Raw genomic sequence first — 20,578 nt, 5'->3', positions numbered from 1 at the left:
GATACAACCCGAAATGACCCGATAACACTCATAATGACTTGAACGAACAATTTATTTCACAAATTTTTAAAATTAGTATCTGAACCAAAACAACCCACATAATCCAACTCGCATAACAAACCAACCTGAATTATTCGAAATGACCAAATTCAAACCCGACTCGGAGTTTACCTTTACCACGTCTACACCTGCGTATCTTAGACCGTCGGACTATGGAATATTTTTCCATTTCAAACGTCGTCATATTATTCAACGAAAATCCACCAATAACGACCAACTTAAAAAAAAAAAAGGAAAAAAAAGACGCCATTGAAGTTCGAAGAAAAAGCTTGAGATTCTCAACCCCTGAACACAACAGGGGAATCATCGACGAAACATTGCGAAGACAAACATACAATCTGAAGATGAGCGTGATGTGATTAATTAGGGGAGATTAATTCGATTTAATTTCCGCCATTTTTTCTAGGGTTTGAAGAATTAGGGAAAAAACGGAGAAATTACGAAGATGTCGACGAGATCGGGATTGAGTATCAACTCGTCCGTGTTGGATCGGTCTTCTACCTCAACTCGGACGGTTCGACTCGGTCGTGTTCAACCGCAAGCTCCTTCTTTTCGTACGATCTATTGCAATGAACGTGACGCCAACGCACTTGCCAAATTCAAGGTTTTCTTTTTATTTCTTGATTTCATGCATTATTTTTTTATTAGAATGTATGATAGTTTGATCAAAAATTAGTTAGTTATGCTGAATCATTCGTAGTTTTATGACGATATTCGAGTATTATATCGTATTCCTGATTGATTCATAGTTCTTAGTTTGGAAATGTGTGTTTCGGTTTCGACATAGACACTTAGTTGAGCTAATCGAATGTCAGTACATGCTTATAGACCTGAAGGCTGAGTATCTTTGGTAGTCTTAGGGGATTGATTTGTAGCTCTTAATTTGGAAATGTGTGTTCCGATGTCAGCCTAGTTGAGCAAATCGAATGTCAGTACATGCTCAATTGCTCATAGAAGGAAATATTGTGGAAGGAGCTTGGTCTGATGCTTCTTGTAGTAGAAACAGCGTGAATGATTATAGTGGTGGACTGAGGGATGCCGAAGTTGTTGTACACTTAGTTTGAGGAGGCGCAAGGCGCAACGAGGCGATGAGGGGTCAAAGCGATGAGGCGCAAGGCGAATGCGCACGCCTTTTGAACGCGAGGCGCATCTTTTTTTGTATGAGCCTCTAAACTAATTCTACACACTAAGCATCACTAAAAACATAGATTCACATCATAAATATATTCAAGGGAAGAAAATTACGTTCTATATCACATATCATTCGTTAAATTAAGCGTTAAATACTTGTACCTAATTAACCATTGTATCCAAAACAGCACATAAGGCAAAAACATAAAGGCAAACTACTCTAGAAGTTAAAAAATGAAAAGATAAGAGAGCAATTAAAATTACAAGCGGCGCAGAGAGAGAAAGTCAAGAGAGGAATTAACAAGTATATAAGCAAGGAGAGAAGAAGAGGGGGAACTGAAATTATAAGAAAGAAAACATGAAAGGAAACAGATGCTTAATAACAAGAAGTCAAAGCAAGAGATTTAAAAAAATGTGAAGAAGAAGAAAAGAGAAACTTGCAAGAGAGAAAATTGAAAGAAGTAAACGCTGATTAGGTTGTACTTCTAAAAAATTAGGGTTAAAAGAGTGTTATTTTGTAATAAAATAAAACTTTATTAAAAAGGAGTTAGGGTATGTGCTTGACATGTGACTATTTATGAAACAAAGCTTGTCAGCGCCTCCAGTTAAGAAGGCGCGCCTTTTTGCGCCTAGGGCATCACCTTGAGGCGCTCGCCTTTTAGGGCCTTTTGAACACAGACTCGCCTAGTTGCTGTAATGCCCTAGCATCATCGCCTACCCTCGCCTCGCGCCTAGGCGCGCCTGAGGCGCGCTTTTTTAAACTAAGGTTGTACATGAAGTTCATCTGTTTTGAATTGCTATACGAGTTTGATATGTGGGGATATATAGACGTTTTTTCAGTTTCTCCGTATGACAGGTTATTTTTAAAATGGTTGGGTATTGACTGTTGAGAACCACCAAAAATATGGTACTGCTGATTAGATAAGGTTTTGAGTTTTAATGCCAGCATTAAGATAATATGTCTGTAGAATATCTTGTCCTCTTTCATAATTCATACATTCACAAGCCATTTAAGTATGCTTTATTTGATGAAGCTACTGAGTTTGTCACGGTCATTTGAAAATACTTTTGCTATTTGCTGTTGGTATTTCATAGTTAATGTGGATTTGAGGCAATTGAGGTGATGCTTTTTATGCTTTGTGGGTTAGCCGGTTAGGTTTAACTTTATCTTAGTACTTCATTCTTCAACGATATACTTAATTAATTTTATAAGAGAACATAGCTTCTACCTTTTCTAAACATTAAATTGTTTATAAATAGAGAAAATACATAGCTTCTACCTTTTCTATACCACTTTTTCAAAACTCCCACCTTTTCTAATCTTTTCAAAACTGCCACATTTTCTCAAGAATTTCTCCAAAACAACCACCCAAAACCCATTTGCCAAAATAAAATATATATTTTCATCCATATTATTCATGAATGCTCTTTCCCTTCTACCAAAAATTACCTTTGGACAAAAATAAAGATATTTTATGAAAGATATCCGCTAAATAATGACACTTATTTTGGTCAAAACGGGCTTTTGGTGCAAGTTTTAGAGAAAATGCCCAGAAAAGCTTTAGTAAAAAAACTTAAAATGTGGGAGTTTTTTAGAAAGTGATAGAAAAGGTGATGAGAGTTATGAATTTTCTGTAAGTAACTTCCTAATTGTGTTTACTAGTGGCGACCCGAGCTTGATCATTCTCGTAGGCTTAGGCTAAGGATCAAGCTCGGCAAGATTAATTGCAGGCCGAGTATTGACAGTCCAAGCCTAGTTTTATAAGGCTTGAGACATGCTGAGATGACGATGGTTGTGACGACGATGCGCAAGGCAAAGTTCTGCGCCTCATAGGCACAAGGCACACTACTTTTGCAAACAAATTTCTAGTAGTGAAGTAGTAGTCGTGTGATGCAATTCCGAAGCAATTTTTCGTTTTGAGTCATCTGAGCACAACCACATTTGTGAGCCCTTGAGGCATTGGGATATTGTTGTTGCTGCAATAATACCATTTTCCATTTTAAAAAGGATAACATGTGTAGGGGTAAAGTTATGGGTAATATGGCAAATAAAATGGCATAATAAAAGAGCTAGAAGAAAGAAATTTGGTAATTGCATGGTATGTGTCTCGCTGGTTATGTCTTATCTACACAGTGAATCTAAGACGCATCGAGGCGTTTTTACTAGTGTCTCAGTGAGCCCTAGGCCATTGATTAATATTTCATGTTGTGGAGACTGGAGTTTCAACTTAGATTACTCTTGCACAATGTTTTCAGGGGAATTCTGTATCAACTACAAAGTACAATGTTCTTACTTTTCTACCAAAAGGGTTATTTGAACAGGTATTTTTCTTATTTTAAGAAAGGGAGAATCTTTGCTATGCACATTGATAAGATTGCGCAGTTTTTTGACTTCAACTGAACTCTGAATTCTATATTTTATATTGACAGTTCAGACGGGTAGCAAACCTATACTTCCTTTTTATTTCCATTTTATCATGGACACCTATGAGGTATTTACTACTCAACTGTCAAAAATCAGTTTACCTAGTGAGATTATGTTTTCATTTTGAGCTGACATAGTTGTTAGTTCTAAGAGGAATGGAGGATCCCAATTACTTTTTCCATATGAATTCAAAGCACTTGTAGTTTATTAGCTAAAACAACCTTTTGTCTTCTCATGCTCGACATTTATTTTTAATGAAACCTCTATTCTCTTGTGGACTACTTTAGTTACCCCACTCGTGCTGGGGGGGGGGGGTATCAGTTTATTGTTTTAATCGTTTCATTTAATGAGCTATCTTCTGTCTTCACCATAGTAAGCCTTTTTGACCATTTTTCGTTTGATGCAGTCCAGTCAGTCCATTAACAAATGTGGCACCCCTTAGTGTTGTGCTTATCATATCTCTTGTGAAAGAAGCATTTGAAGATTGGGTATGTCTACTGTCATATTTTATGATTGTCATTTTATATTATCGTAGCTTTTGGAATTGTGTTTTACAGAGGCAATTTTCTTCTCAGGATTTGCTAATCTCTACTATTAAGTTTCCTGCTTGCTCATACACCTGAATATGTTCCTCTGTTTTTGTTGCTTGATCTTTTTCGCAGAAACGATTTCAGAATGATTTATCGATAAATAATTCCCCTATAGATGTTTTACTTGGAGAGAAGTGGGGAAGTATTCCTTGGAAAAGATTGCAAGTTGGCGATATTGTCCGAGTGAGTATCCACTTGGATTGTAGTTTGTTCTTTCTCTTATTTATTTTCACGCTTCAAACTTGCACTCGTTTTTCAATGGCATTTGGGTACACACTTTGCAAGTGTTGTATGACTGTATATTCTCTTTCTGTCGTCTTCTTAGTGAATATGTTTTGGTTTTTGGTTTAAAAGAGGCTGCTTGCGATTTAACTGGTCGAGGGGTTCTCCGGGGCATACTTCAGATTCATGAGGCTGCATACCTCTTTTAAACTTGAGACGGATATGACCGTCTTAAGGGAGACCAACTGGTTTGCACGACTGTGCTCTTTGCTCTTGACTAAATCTGTTTCGTTTGAATTTGTTTTATCCTTAAGTGGTTACTAAATTTGCTTAAGCTATTATGGTTAATATAATTGCGGTTCATTGTTCAATTTTAGTTGTTGAATATTGCTTTCATCTGATCTTTGCAGGTTAAGCAAGATGGTTTTTTCCCAGCGGACATTCTTTTTCTCGCTAGCACAAATCCAGATGGAGTGTGTTATATTGAGGTACAAATATTTTATTTTAGCGGCTATAAATATATTTCATTTACAGGGGTCTCTTTTTTCAGAAAAAAAAAAAGAATTTGGAAGGATCTATCTATGTTACAGCTGATCCTTTTGGTCTTTGTAGGATATTTGGATACTTTTTTATATCTTTCCTTTCCGGTTCAATTTATACCTCTATTTTGTGTTGCAGACATCAAATCTAGATGGTGAAACAAATTTGAAGATCCGAAAAGCACTAGAAAAGACTTGGGATTATGTGACCCCTGAAAAAGCAACAGAATTTAAAGGTTCTTTACTGCCATTTAAGTGGTTAAATCATGATTTACAATGCATTTTTTTATATTTCTGCTAGGATATATAGATTTATATGTCCGTAAATCTATGAACTCCGCTACTCCTAGTTGTAAGGGAGCTTGTTGATTGTTGTTGACTTGTTGCTGTGGAAGTATGACACTGTCATTTGTGCCATGGGTTGTAAAGTTGATGCTTTTAAACATCAGTATTTAGCTGTTTTATTGGAGGTTGGGGCATTCTTCCGGCTCTATCATTTTGGGTGTAGTGATATTCTGAATCAAATAGCGTTGACAGAATTTGATTTTACATGGGAATGTGAATTTAATTGATATTTGGTTCAGTACTTGCTTATTATGTTATTTTCTGATCACTTGTGCAGGTGAAGTACAATGTGAGCAGGCTAATAATTCATTGTATACTTTCACTGGAAACCTCATTTTTCAACAGCAAACACTACCTCTTTCACCGAACCAGCTTCTGCTGAGAGTATGATTTGATCTGTAACTTTTTTTATTTTTTTTATTCTAGAATCATTGCGACCAACTAATTTTGAACAAGCTATGGCGTATTTGTTCATTCCAGTGTATTGTTTGGTGGCCTTGTTCTCACCAAGCATGTTTTGTAAAGAGTGTCCTACAATAATTTACGATTAAACCTTGTGAGAATATGAGGTTTTGGGGTGAGTTTTCAACCAGAAATTTAATCTCTCTGAACCTTGGAATTCATGTCATCTTACTTCAACTTTTTGGAGGGAGGTCTTACCGAGTTTGCCTTTCAGTCTCACCCAGTGACAATCTCTTTTCTGATTATATAATAAATTACGGTGCCTATTTTGACTCTTTTCTGTTTGATTTTGACAAGGGTTGCAGTCTTAGAAACACCGAGTATATTGTCGGAGCTGTGATATATACTGGACATGAGACCAAGGTATTCTTGTTTTTGAATCTAATTAATTGTGAACGGATTATCAACAGATGAGTATACACCAAAAACAGCATCAACGCCACAAAAATATAACTGAAGAGGCGCCCACCTAAGTAAGGAGGAACTGGGAGTATACAGCCTCACCCTGACATAAAGAGACATGCATGTTTGCCTGTATCTAATTGACCCTTTAGGGGTTATGGTTAGTGCTATTTCTTCAAGAAATTGTATTCTCTTCCACCTGTTTATATATTTATTTGTTAACTGACAGGTTATGATGAACACAATGAATGTCCCATCGAAAAGAAGTACCCTGGAAAGGAAGCTTGACATGCTGATTCTTGCTCTATTTGCTACTTTATTTATGATGTGCCTCATCGGATCCATTGGCAGGTGTCTCAAGAAGCTAGTCTCTTTTATGGCGTTTGAGTTTTGGAAGTTGTTTTAGATCACTAATAGTTGTACACTTTTGAATTTATCAGCGGCATATTTATAAATGACAAGTATTTCTATTTGGGACTTCAAGGAAGAGTGGATGAGCGCCAATTTGATCCAAGTAATAGATTCGTGGTATGATTTATGCTCTAAGCAATGTATGCTGCTTCTCTTGGAAAAAGATGTATTTTGCTTTTTTTTTTTTTTTTTTTTTTTTTCTAACTTTTACTTTTAAGGCATTCCGGATCCTTAATTCTATTTCGGTTTTCAAAATCGTTTTAATCTTTTCTCTCGATTTAAATTTTTTGTTTTTATAAAAGAAATCCGGAATTCGATTTTAAAACCTCCAAGTTTACCTTGACTTTCCATTACATTTTCGCTCTCCCTTTTGTTTTTCATTTTCCCTTTTCTGTTCGCATTTTGAGGTGTGCGTTCACCCATGAGCGGTTCTAAAGGATGATTCATGTCAGCCGACCCCAAATCATTTTGGGATTAAGGCTCTGATGTTGTTGTGTTTTTTTTTTACTCTTCCTATTTATGGTTTTGCAGGTGATTATCTTGACTATGTTTACCCTCATCACCCTTTTTTCGACAGTTATCCCTATATCACTCTACGTTTCCATTGAGGTAGATCTAATTATCTGATGCCCATTGTCATGGCCACTATCATATGTTATTGACTGAGCAAGTTTTCTCTTTCTTCCAGGGGATTAAATTTATCCAATCTATTAAGTTCATCAACAATGATTTAAATATGTATCATGCTGAATCAAATACGCCTGCATTGGCAAGGACTTCGAATTTGAATGAGGAACTTGGACAGGTATGTGCTCTTGAGAAGATGTGGTGGTGATGTTCCTGAGACAAGTTTGATATGAAATTGTGGAATAAGCCTAAGGTTGACATTGAATATTTATGAGGTCTGTTTGTGCAATATTTTCTGGGACTCTCAAATATACACATCGCCTCTAAAAGGCTTTGTCAGTGAACCAAGAAAACTGTAAGAAATCGTCACAATTTCATCGGTGATTTTCCTCAGAAAACTTACTTCTTATGCTGCCTCAAATCGGATTACGTTCCTGCAATTTCTATTATATAAGTAATCAATTAGGTCCCCATTCTTTTCTTTCATTTATTCTATGTATGCATTCGGTCATTGATGGTTTCAAAAGATAATTCATGTCAGCCAACCTCAAATCACTTTGGGATTATGATGTTGTCGTTTTTGTTGTATAATTAAAAAATCTAGGTTTAATGGCTGACCATTCTTTGCAGGTGGAATATATATTTACCGACAAAACAGGCACCCTGACACAAAATTTGATGGAGTTCTTCAAATGTTCAATTGGAGGAGAAATATATGGAACTGGTGTCACTGAAATAGAGAGGGGTGTCGCTGAGCGCATTGGCACTAAACTCCCAGAGGTTTCAATTTGCAATATCTGATCTTTTCCCCCCCCTGGACTCTGCTTGAATTTGATGATTTTATGAATCTTCTTTAGGTAAGCAAGTCGGCCAACGCAATTCAGGAGAAAGGCTTTAATTTTGATGATGCTAGGCTTATGCGTGGTGCTTGGAGAAATGAGCCCTGTGCTGATATGTGCAAGGTAATATAACAATATGTTAACATATATGGAGTAATTTGTTTCCCATTTCCAAATAAGCTGAACTATATAAAGCACAAAGGCTCTCAGAAAAAAACGGCTACATATGGAGGCCAGATTACCGAATTCGCTCACCTTGCAACAATTTGTGAATTGTTTTCGGCATATGTGTATCATAGTGTTTGATTAAAATCTATGTTGCCATACTTAATAAGTGCACATTTGGTATTAGATATTACACTTCTCGTTGTGAATTAGGCAATCCTGATTGGAGGTAGCATTTGATTGATAGTTTGATACTACTATCTTGAGGTCTGGACTTAATTTTCTGTCTCATCAAGAGATAACTTTCATGGGTAAGCATACTTGGATTAGATCCCCATTACCCAGCTATAGACAATTTTTTTTTTTTTTTTTTTTTTGCGTCAAGTTAAATGTTTTTGCTTGACATTTGAATTGAAATTTGACCATCCTTTAACCTCATTTATTTGAGGCCAAGAATACATTCCTTTCAAACCATGTGATCTTTTGTAGGTTCACGTATATGGTGGCTATCTTTGTAGAGGAAAAAAATTATTATTACTGAGCAAAAAATATAAGTTCAGTGACTTTAAGACATCGCAATGCGAAAATTAGCTTATCCGCGGTCATTGTTTCCCTCCCCTAAAAATCACCCTGCCTAGCTTCCAGAGGTGGTAGGCAAGTTGGCAGACCAAATATGTATAAATGGACGGGCAAATTTAGAACATGCACGCTCTTTAACCATAGATACCTCAAAACACTGTAAGATCACGGTGACCTAGCTAAAAAATCGACTGCAAGTCGCCTGACCAAATATTTATAAAAGGCAAGAAGAAAGGGAAGTGAGTTAGAATCTTGAGAAGAAGTGAAGTAGATAAGCAGATTCAGTTTTTTGCACGCAGATTAAGACACTTGAATGAGTTGTGTTTCCTATTGGAAAAAAAGTCTAGGCTGTTCACTTGTGGAGGCAATTGTGAAATAAAAATGTGTATCTTTGACATTCAGTTGTGTCGATTAATTTTTCCATTGCTGAATTTCCTTTTTTATTTGGTTTAGGAGTTCTTCAGATGCCTTGCAATATGCCATACAGTTCTTCCTGAAGGTGAAGAGTCTCCTGAGAAAATTGCTTACCAAGCAGCTTCACCAGATGAAGCAGCTCTAGTGACTGCTGCAAAGAATTTTGGCTTTTTCTTTTACAGGTATGACAATTTTACTTCTGTGTTGAAAACATGTGGTATCGTTTAAAATATGACTCAAGTCAGTCATTTCTGTATCATGGCTTTGTAGGTAGGTTACAGATTCTTGGCTCTTACAGCACTTTGCTTTACTGTTTGGAAGACTATTTGGTCAAAGTAGCGAACGATATTGTCTGAAACTTGCTATCTCAAGAAATTTTATGCTGGGAAATGTTTTGTCAGTCATGGGATATGATAATTCTAGGTTCATATTGTGACATTTAGAAACTTTCACAACATTTTTGTATGTTGCTTCTTGTATTTCTTTCTCAGGCGTACTCCAACAACAATTTATGTGCGCGAGTCACATGTTGAGAAAATGGGTAAAATTGAGGATGTACCGTATGAGATTCTGAATGTCCTTGAATTCAATAGGTGAGGTTACAATCTGCCGGTTGCTTTGCATTTATGCTTTTCAAAGTTTTTTGTGGTGTAATGCCAAAGCCTTCCTTTTTCTGTTAAACAGCACAAGGAAGCGCCAATCCGTTGTATGCCGGTATCCTGATGGCAGACTTGTTTTGTACTGTAAGGTACTGCTTGAACAATTTTATAGGGTTCATGTGAGCTGATCACTAATTGCTTGGGGCTAAGGTTTGTTGTTATTGTCATCCAGGGTGCTGATAATGTTATATATGAAAGATTAAGGGAAGGGAACGAAGGTCTGAAAATTGCAACCAGGGAGCATTTGGAACGGTTTGGGTCATCTGGTTTACGCACACTATGTTTGGCCTATAAGATTTTAGGTGCAGATATGTACGAGGCTTGGAATGAAAAATTTATTCAGGCAAAATCTTCTCTGCGAGACAGGGAAAAGAAGCTGGATGAGGTAATTCTTTGTCCTTATCCGAATGAATCCAGGTTTTACTTGCTTCGCCCACAACAGCCCAGTAGAGGATTTTAGCAATAATAAGAGGGGAGGCCAAAGACACTTGCTTTTAAATGTGCTTATGCTTTAAATGTTTGTAGAATTGGTATTTTTTTATGTCTGATACTCTGATACAGCGATCTCTTTGTCCAAAGAACTCATCAGTCTATGTTATCCAATGCATGTCAATTTTTAACTATGAAATGCTGCAGGTGGCTGAAGTTATAGAAAAAGATCTTATATTGATTGGCTCCACGGCTATTGAAGATAAGCTTCAAGAAGGGGTACCGACATGTATAGAGACTTTAGCGAGAGCTGGGATAAAGATTTGGGTGCTGACAGGGGATAAGATGGAAACAGCAATTAATATTGCTTATGGTAAGTGCTGATTGAATGGTTTTTTCATATGTTGTGTCATGTGTGAGGAAACAATTGTGGAATAAGTGGTGGTAATACTCAGAACGAGACCTGAATCTTTAACTTTACGCAGCATGCAACTTAATCAACAATGACATGAAGCAGTTCATTGTCACTTCTGAAACAGATGATATTAGAGAAGTTGAAGAGAGGGTAAGAAGACTTTTTTTTGTTCTATTTCTTATTTATTTTATCTGGATCTGTAGTGATGCGGATTCCCGGCCCTAAGGTCAAATTTTTACTTTAACCATCAAGTGCTACTCTATGTTAGGGTGACCAAGTGGAAATTGCTCGATACATCAAAGATGTTGTGAAAACTCAACTGAAGAGTTGCGTTGATGAAGCCCAACAGACTCTTCGTACTTTGACTGGACCAAAACTAGCACTTGTAATAGATGGAAAATGCCTAATGTATGCATTAGATCCAAGCTTGCGTGGAATGCTTTTGAATCTTAGCTTAAATTGTACTTCAGTGGTCTGCTGTCGGGTTTCTCCTCTTCAGAAAGCACAGGTTAGAGAAATGTGGTAGAATGTAAAATATGCTTCGTCGGATGATAAAACTTGCATCCCCATTCTGCTTTTTTTCTTTTTTAGTTTTTCTTTCCCATTGCTTCATGTATGTGTCTGCATTTTGAAAACAAATGAATATCTGTTAGTTCTGTGCTACTCTCTCCATGTCCATAGAAATTCTCCTACACAATCGTTAAGAGTACTAGCCTCTTTTCTGTATATGGGACGGAGGCCACAAGGAAAATGACACGTTTCTTTTAGGATTGTCACGAGAGATGTCCAAATTTGAATTTTGCCATGGGAAACAATAACCAAACAAACTATGGAGATGTTGGTCTGTAGAGTTGAGTTTTTATCTGGGCTCAGTTGTGGCATCATAGCTCTGTATCAGCTAAAGTTACTCCTTATGTGGTCAGTCTGGCCACGCTTTGTGCTATTGTAAGTTGTAACTTGGTTTGGATGTACTGGCTTTAGTTGGTTTGGTTTGGTTTTGCATTGACGGTACTGAAACAAATATTAACCTGTAACCATGTTTTTATAAGGATAGGAATATCTTATTTATGTATAGAGTAACATGTGGTGTAATCTATGACTTGTATGGTTAAAAATACTTTGGCGTTTAAGTTACGGTTTATAATACGTTTCTTTATTTAAGCCTCTAAATCTAGAAACCATTTTAAACTTCTTGTTTTTGATCAAAGTTTGAAGCTCTTAGCCAATTCTGGAAGATTTTTTGAGTTAGGACAATTTAAATTATGACTTAATTTTATGTCAATGGCTACATGTTACATTTTTTAATTTGCTTCTAATACATCTGAAAGAGAACTAAAGTGTGTGTGCATATTTAAAGGTAACAAGTTTGGTGAAGAAAGGTGCGAAAAAAATAACTCTCAGTATTGGTGATGGAGCCAATGATGTTAGTATGATTCAAGCTGCCCATGTTGGTGTTGGCATCAGTGGGCTGGAAGGAATGCAAGCTGTTATGGCTAGTGATTTTGCAATTGCTCAGTTTCGTTTTCTCACGGACTTGTTGCTTGTGCATGGAAGATGGTCATATATGAGAATATGCAAGGTCTGTATTACATTAGACATATATCTCACGAAATCATTAACTTTTAGGTTGACAGTGAAAAACTAAGAATTATTTTTGCAGGTTGTATTGTACTTTTTCTACAAGAATCTTACTTTCACGCTGACCCAATTTTGGTTCACCCTCCAAGCTGGGTTTTCTGGTCAGAGATATTATGATGATTGGTTTCAAGCATTTTACAATGTCTTTTTCACGTCTTTGCCTGTGCTTATGCTTGGACTATTTGACAAGGTTTTATATCTTATCTTAATCTGTTTGAGTTAACTTAATTTGATACGTTTATGTAGGCTAACTCTTTGTTTCATTCCCAGGATGTTAGTGCATCTCTTTCAAAGAAATATCCTCAGCTCTATATGGAAGGATTGAAAAATGCCTATTTTCAATGGAGAGTTGTTGCTGTGTGGGCGTTTTTCTCTGTCTACCAATCGCTGATACTTTTCTATTTTGTAACAAATTCTGGTTCTAGGCCTCAAACATCATCTGGCAAAATGTTTGGATTATGGGATATCAGCACAATGACGTTCACTTGCATTGTTGTCACTGTCAATATACGTCTTCTATTGTGCTGTAATAGCATTACAAGGTGGCATCATATAAGTGTTTGGGGAAGCATTTTAGCATGGTTCATTTTCATATTTGGTTACTCTGGCATCATGACTAATGGTGATCGTCAGGTACGTCATTTTTCTTTAGATCTCAGCATGATTATGGTCATACAAGCAAAAATGCATGGACTAGTACAAACATTTGGGTGCTCTGCTCCCCTGAAATATATGGAGTCAACCAATTTAATTTGTCTGTTTTACGTTTTACTAAATTCTCTTATTTCATGTACCTTCTTTTTTTTGGAAAAGACGTGTTATTTAATACCTGAGAAAATTTGTATCACGCGATATGACCATGATAAAAGGGTTAAAGCTTCAGAGTTTGGAGCTTTTACCTCTCCCCCTGAATGCTTAATGCCTTAAACCCTCTAGCTCTAGTATCTTATAGGTGTAAGCATAACTTTTTTTTTTTTATGGGTACACTGTTATGTCTATATGATACGTTGTCTCTAATCTGATTAAATGATGAAAGGAAAAACTAGATTAATAAAGTGTAAAATACACAACATTTTCTGCTAAGTGTCTTTTCTTCTTATCTTCACAGTCAATCTATTCCTTTAAGCACTATATGTAGTGCAGCAAGCATTTTTACCCCAAGGCTATAGTAATAACTAATAGTCATTAGATGTCCAAACATTTTGGTAGGAGTTGACTAGTTTTTTTGGTTTCTTTTTCTACTTTTATGAATTTGGAAGGTGCTGGGGCTTGGGGTTGCATGGATTGTTTGTATGGTAACCCGTTACATGTTTGATCGCAGGAGAATATCTATTATGTCATATTTGTCCTGATGAGTACCCCTTACTTCTATATTGCGCTTATTCTTGTTCCCATTGTTGCTCTCATCGGGGACTTCCTTTACCAAGGGTAATGATTTTTCTCATCAAGTATTTTGAAGCTTAGTTTCCTTTTCCATTTGTTTATTATATACATATGTTGGGAGCATACTTCCTCCTACGGATTTTTATAAGCTTATAATCCTCATTTGATAATATAGAAACACCAGTAAAAGGTAAGTGATGCATTGGTTTGTGTCAACTGTCACAAATGCTTGGCAGAAAAGATCTGCATTTCCTTCCTTAATTATTTTGGATCTTATGGTATTGGTAGAACTCTTTCAAAATAAGATTGGGTAGTGGACGTTATTTACTAATTTCTCTTATATTATGACTGACAAAAAAGTCAGTAGGGTCGGGTCATTTTGGGTATATGCCACATTTTGGACCGTGTTAGGTCTTTTCGATTTTGGGTCTGTTTCGGTTTGATATAATTGGTTCATTACGGCCCGGTACGGGTTAGTTCAGGCCGGGTGGTTGTGCGTCGGATCATTCAAGTCAGTTTTGTGCTATGGACCGCGGTTGTTAAGTTTTTTGTCAATTTGTTATATGTTTTAGAATAAGTCATTTCTGGATTGGGTAAATGTCGGGGTCAACGAAGTTCGGGCCAGGTATGAGTCGGGTCAGTTCAGATTTTACCATGTTTACCTTAAACTAATCTCAACTGGTGTCTGCTTTACCAAACTCCTGGTCTTTTATGTATATCTTACATTTTTTTCGAAGTTAGCTAAAGAACTTTGGATCTAATTGTATCAGGCTACAGAGATGGTTTTCTCCATACGACTACCAGATAATACAAGAGCTACACAGGCATGAACCCGATGACAACAGAAGGGCACAGTACCTTGAGGTACAAAGTCATCTGACTCCGGAAGAGGCTCGAAGCTATGCCCTTTCTCAACTCCCTTCTCAAAGATCCAAACATACAGGTTTCGCTTTCGATTCACCTGGTTATGAGTCGTTCTTTGCTGCCCAAGTCGGTGTACTAGCTCCTCAAAAGCCATGGGATGTCGCTCGGAGAGCAACCATGGCCAAAGGGTCCAAAGCGCGCACTAAACCCCCCAAAAATTAGTTCTTTCCCTTTTGAGAAAAACGACAATAGGTGATTGTGTAGCATTATGTTGTATCATTCCTGTAGTCTTCTCTTCTCTTTTTGTCGTAACCCCTCTAACCCGAAGACAGTTTTTATGTAGCCATGGTTCAGACTTAGGGATAACAACACGTCCTACGTACATAGATTGAAATGTTAGGTAATCGAATTTTGCACATGAATATACACTATTGAACACCACAAACGTGTATCGGAGCTAATCAAATTGTTAGTATTAGTGTTTTTAGTCAGAAGGATGTATTTACTTTTTCCAATTCGTTATTTGTCAAGTTATCCTTTTTATTTTGGCATGTTTCGTTTAACACAAATAGTGAATGATTCTAATTTTCTAGGTTGACTTGTTTCTAATAATGCAAAATTTTAAGATACAATCTTTGAACTAGCTAGGCAACTATATACGCTTTGCGATATCCCGCTTTTGTTAATCTTGTATGGTCCTGATATGCCTAATAAACCCCAAGTACGGTGTTCTGAGTCTGATTACCGTACTGTCATTGACAAGTACTATGAGAAGAAGCGGAATAAGGGAGTTAAAATTAAACCCGGTAACAAGAAGGTGAAAAAAGTGGTAGATGATCAGTTTCTTAAGAAGTTGAGTGTTGATGAGTTGAAAGATTTGGATGGAGTTTTGGCGGGAAAGATTGAGTGTGTAAAACAGAGGATTGATAGGTTGAAGGGAGGTAAAGGGAGTGGTAATCCATTCGAAAGTCGGGATTTTCAAGGTGGGTTTAAATTTGGCGAGTTGGGTAATTATGAGAACAGTAACAACGACTTAAGCAATTACGGTGGAAAATTTTACAGTTTTGATGATGTTGAGGTTAATCATATGTCAGCCTAACAAAACACATTATGGTACTAAAAATTTTGAATCACCCCAAAATCTCGGCAAATTAATCCATATTTTAATAATTTGGGTAATTATGGAAGTGGTTATTTGATTGATTTCGGTGAAAAGAAGTATTGCTTTGATGAGGTTAAGTACTCCCTCCACTTTTTAATATATGACGTTTTACTTTTTCGATGCGAGACTTTGGCTTTAATATTTACAAAATTATACTCCCTCCTATTCACTCAATTTGTCCCTTTCATTTTGTGCACAAGAATTAAGGGTGGGATTAAAAAATGAATAAAGGACATGGTGGACCAAGGTGAATGGAGAGAGGAAAGTAAGATTAAGGAAACTTAAGTAGACATGCTTATGCTAAGCTTTCCCTCCAAAAATTAAGACTTGAGATTACATTGATAATTTCCCATTGGAGTACTTGATTAAAAAAGAGTACAAATACAAAGACAATACCAGTTTTTTGTTCTACATACGACACAAAGATTTGATAATTTTTGGAGTTCTACATCCGACATTAAAAAATTACACTTCATAAGAAAATTACACAAGAATTGAATTCTAAAATTAATAAAACAAGTTTGCTAAAAAAAAAAATTGACAAAATATTGTTGTTGGATTTGGACTTGATTTCAAAGAAGGATCCTCTTATACCTTCATTCTCATTCTACGGACGTCCATATTGAATAAGCAAACCGCCAAACTAAAAGGACACCAAGTGCATTATTCATTCAAATTTGGCACCAAATTCATTTAAGGAGCCAAAATGAAAAAATGGCTCTAAAATTTGCGCCCAAATTTTTCACCAAATTTAAACTTGTGCAAAGTTCAAGTTAGCTATAAATAGAATAGTGGCAACTAAAGTGATCATTTATACACAAACAACCAAAAAAACACTTTCCTACAATAATAAATCCACATAAAAAACCAAAAATCGATTCATCCACATTTATTTCTCACAAACAAAGAATAAATGAAGACTAAAAACTTGACAAACTTAGAAAGAAGTAAGATTTCTCAAATTTTATTGTTAAGAAGCAATAATGGAAAGATCAAAAGGGGTATAATGCTAGAGGTGGCGACTGGCCCGATTCGGTGTTTGCAGGAAGAGTATCACAAGGATCTGGAATGAAACAAAGAAGCAGTTGGATGCAGGCCAAGCATTAAATGTTAACAGCAAACTGAAAGGCAAAAAATGTCATACAAGGCAGGTTTTTGATGTTGAGAAGTTCAACAAAATCCCCCTTTCAGAAAGGACCACTCAACATAGTAATCTCTTTGAAGCTTATGGGACTAGCCAATCAAAGAATATCAAGATGGGTAAGATAAGACAATACTTTCTCACACAAATGCAATCAAACCTCAGTTGAATGACAAAAACAAACTTGAGAGATTGCTTTTCTCTCTTGGACAGCTACATTATGATGAGGTATGTAAGCAAGTAAAATTCAATGATCAAAGTATTGTTATTCACATGGATGAAAAATGGTTTTACTTAACTCAGCCTAGTAGGAGGTTCTACTTATCTAAATCAGAAAAAAAACCATATAGAAGTGTTCCAAAAATTTATAGGAAAAGTAATGTTTATGTGTGCTGTTGTCAGACCAAGGTATGGGTCAAATGGTGAAGTTCTTTTTGATGGTAAGATAGGTATATGGCCCTTCATAGTTGAAGTACCAACTACGAGAAATTCTAGGAATAGAGTTGCAGGTACAATGGAAACAAAATGCATAGAATCAATTAACAAACAGGTTGTTAAAGATATGATACTCAAAATTGTTATTCCAGCAATTAAGGCAAAATGGCCTGAAAGTGAAAATAAGCATATTATCATACAACAAGATAATGCACGTCCACACATAAAGAATTCAGATCCAGATTTCAAAGCTGAAGCAAACAAGGATGGGTGGAATATTGAGTTAAGTTGTCAACCACCAAACTCACCAGATTTGAATGTCTTAGATTTGGGTTTTTTCAGAGCTATTCAGTCACTTCAGCAAAGAAAAAATGCTTACAAGTTGGATAAACTTGTTGTGGAAGTTAATAATGCTTTTGAAAAGTTGGAGGTAATTAAACTCAATTATGTCTTCATAACACTACAAGCATGCATGATAGAGGTTTTGAAAAGGAAAGGAGGAAATGATTACCCCTTACCACACATGCACAAATCCAAATTAGCATTTGCAGCTTATTGCACGACTATCTAACTCGCCGATTTGAACTTGGTGCAAGAGTGTATAACATACTTGAACAATGTGGGTGATGCTTCTAGCATAAAAAAATTGGTTGATGCAGTGAAAGCACATTATGTCGATATAAATGAACCCGTTGGCAACATTATCGAACTGTTGAGTCCAAAGAATGAACCAACAGAGCATTCTTCGTTGATATGACATATGAACAAAGTTGAAACATGGATACAAAGCTAATGCATTAGTTGATGCAAATGTTAATGCAAATGTTATCGCGGATGCTCTCGCAGATCTTTGAACTTGTTGGTAACATTACTGAACCACCTGGGTGCAGAATGAACCAACAGGATCATTATATATTGACCTCACCGAAGATCAGGTTCTAACCAATGAACCTGTTGAGATGGTTCAGTAATGCAATGCTGTGGTTTATTTGTTTTTTGCTAACAGTTGCAAAGCATATTATGAACATAAATGGTAGATCGATTGGTCCATATTTTGTCAAAAGCGAGAAGAACATGTTTTGCATTAAGAAGACCAAGCTCGAATACAAGCAGACTCTAAACATCAGCAGATCAGCATATTTTGAAGATCAGTCAAGCAACAGAAGAACATGTTTCATAATTTGTGTATTTTGATGCTTATTTATGAACTTTGCACAATGTTTAAATGTAAACTGGGACACAAATATTATGAACATCAGATTTGACTGCAATTCACTTGGCGTACAACTTTAAAATTCAGTAGCTCAACGAATTCAAGATCCCAATCACTTAATGCATGCATAGCCTCATCACTTTGAGTTGTGGTGGCTTTATGCATGCAGTAAGTGATTTAGGGTCAGATTTTGCCCTCAATAACAGATCATTGGGCATTAGTCCATTATAATGAGGAAATATACCCAAACTGTACTAAAAAATCATCACTAGTCCATTTTTACGAACCCAACCAACAAAAACATAAAAAAAAAAAAAACAATAAAATTATGGATCGTCAGAAATTAACCTCCCTTATTCTTCAAGGAGCACCTTCATCTGCAATAAAGCCATTCTTTTATACTCCGGTGTCTCATATCTTGCCAATTTCTTCCTAGTCCTCTCCTCAACATCTTCCTTAAACCAAATGTTAAAAGCATCTTGCTCAGTCAAGCACGTATGGTAAACAAGTTCAGGTTCAGTCTCCATGCATGTCTCAGGAACAACCTCAACATCAGATTCAGGAACAACCTCAGATTCAGGGACAACTTCAGAAGATGATGAATAGTCATCATACGAATCAGGAACGATCTTCATTGACATGCCTTCAACATGTGCAATACTCTTCTCCCTATCGCCATTGTCATCAACGTCAACATCAACAAAAGGAGGTTCATAGATGTTGAATAGGCAAGGACCATCTTCAATATCGGAGAAAAGATGAGTCAGATCTGGAGATTTAGAGTCAAATCCTGAGGATTCATTGTGAATTTGAAGATGCGACATGTTGATGATCGGGTTTTAAGAGATTGGAGATCACAGATGAGAAGCGTGTCTCAGATTATGATAGAGACGATTTAGGGATTATAGAAAGATGAGAGGAAGGAGGCGATGAGAGGAAGGAGGCGATGTGAGAGACGATTTAGGGTTTTCTGGGTTGGAGATGAAGAGATGAAGAGATGAAGAGACGGTTCTAGAAAGATAAAGAGGAAGGAGGCTGCTAGGGTTTGGGGAAGGATGAGGGGATTAAATGGCGGGAGTTGGGTTGATAATTGGGTTGTTAATTGTTTTGGGCTGGATTAGTTAGTGTTAGGTGGGTTGAATTAGATTTGGGTTATGTTAAGTAGGTGGGTTAGTGAATGGCAAATGTTGTAATATGCAAAAATAGACAAGGATAAGATGGTAAATTCACAACTTAAAAACTTACCAAAAAAGGAATGAGGGACAAAAACCCGACTAGCTTCAATAAGGAAAGAGGGACAAAATGAGTGAATAGGAGGGAGTATTTGGTAAAAAATTATAAAAATTAAACCATTAAATTACTTATGAAAAACTCTTTCATATGAGTATACATATCACTATATTTAAGCATATAATTTAAGAGATATTGAAAAGAGAAGTGTGTGTCTCGAAATGTGAGAAAATCATATATAGAAAAACAGAGGGAGTGGGGAAGCACATGGAGGGTGCCCCACCTTTTCCCCTCTCCCTTTTTGTGAGAGGTATTCAGCTTATGACGGGATTAGCCCGTCACAAGCAAGACGCTTTGATCTTTTAATTTTGATTATAACATTGATTATAATAATGATGGGTTTAATATTGATGATTTGGGTTGTGAATTTGGTTTTAGTAATCCGTTGTGTACGAGTTCACCGGATGGTAGTTGTGAAGATAATGAGCTTCTGATTGATATTTCCGACTGGATAATATTAGACATGGTAAATAGATTAGGTCCACCGATTAGGTCGTGTCGTGTTCGTGTTAATTAAATGGGTCACCACTATTTCAACCCTAACCCGATCCAATTATATAAACGGGTCATTTGTCTCAACCCTAACCCGACCCATTTAATTTTTCTATAACCTAACCCGACTGGTTTAACCCATTTATCTTTAAGCAGGTCTTTTTAACCAACTTAACCCGTTTAACTCAATAAACTAATACAATAAACTATGCTTTATAACCCTTTTATCCCAAAAATGATGAATGA

General features: G+C 36.4%; 1 protein-coding gene across 1 annotated transcript; it reads left to right on the top strand.

Annotated features, from left to right (window-relative positions):
• The first annotated feature begins 199 nt into the window (after positions 1-199).
• On the top strand, positions 200-15,114 carry LOC141598679 (phospholipid-transporting ATPase 3-like). Its single transcript, XM_074418404.1, has 27 exons — positions 200-664; positions 3,448-3,513; positions 3,622-3,683; positions 4,023-4,104; positions 4,279-4,389; positions 4,839-4,916; positions 5,107-5,203; positions 5,590-5,696; positions 6,072-6,137; positions 6,406-6,527; positions 6,617-6,704; positions 7,119-7,196; positions 7,276-7,392; positions 7,845-7,994; positions 8,072-8,176; positions 9,251-9,393; positions 9,703-9,804; positions 9,896-9,959; positions 10,043-10,255; positions 10,507-10,672; positions 10,785-10,864; positions 10,983-11,222; positions 12,072-12,293; positions 12,375-12,542; positions 12,623-12,985; positions 13,674-13,780; positions 14,506-15,114. The coding sequence occupies exons 1-27, from the start codon at positions 506-508 to the stop codon at positions 14,819-14,821; spliced, it is 3,672 nt and encodes a 1,223-aa protein (XP_074274505.1). The 5' UTR covers positions 200-505; the 3' UTR covers positions 14,822-15,114.
• The last annotated feature ends 5,464 nt before the right edge of the window (positions 15,115-20,578 follow it).

The sequence above is a fragment of the Silene latifolia genome, chromosome 9, assembly GCF_048544455.1.
Source record: "Silene latifolia isolate original U9 population chromosome 9, ASM4854445v1, whole genome shotgun sequence".
Classification (NCBI taxonomy): domain Eukaryota; kingdom Viridiplantae; phylum Streptophyta; class Magnoliopsida; order Caryophyllales; family Caryophyllaceae; genus Silene; species Silene latifolia.
The sequence above is the reverse complement of the archived record's forward strand: the minus strand, read 5'-3'. Positions and strand labels throughout refer to the sequence as shown.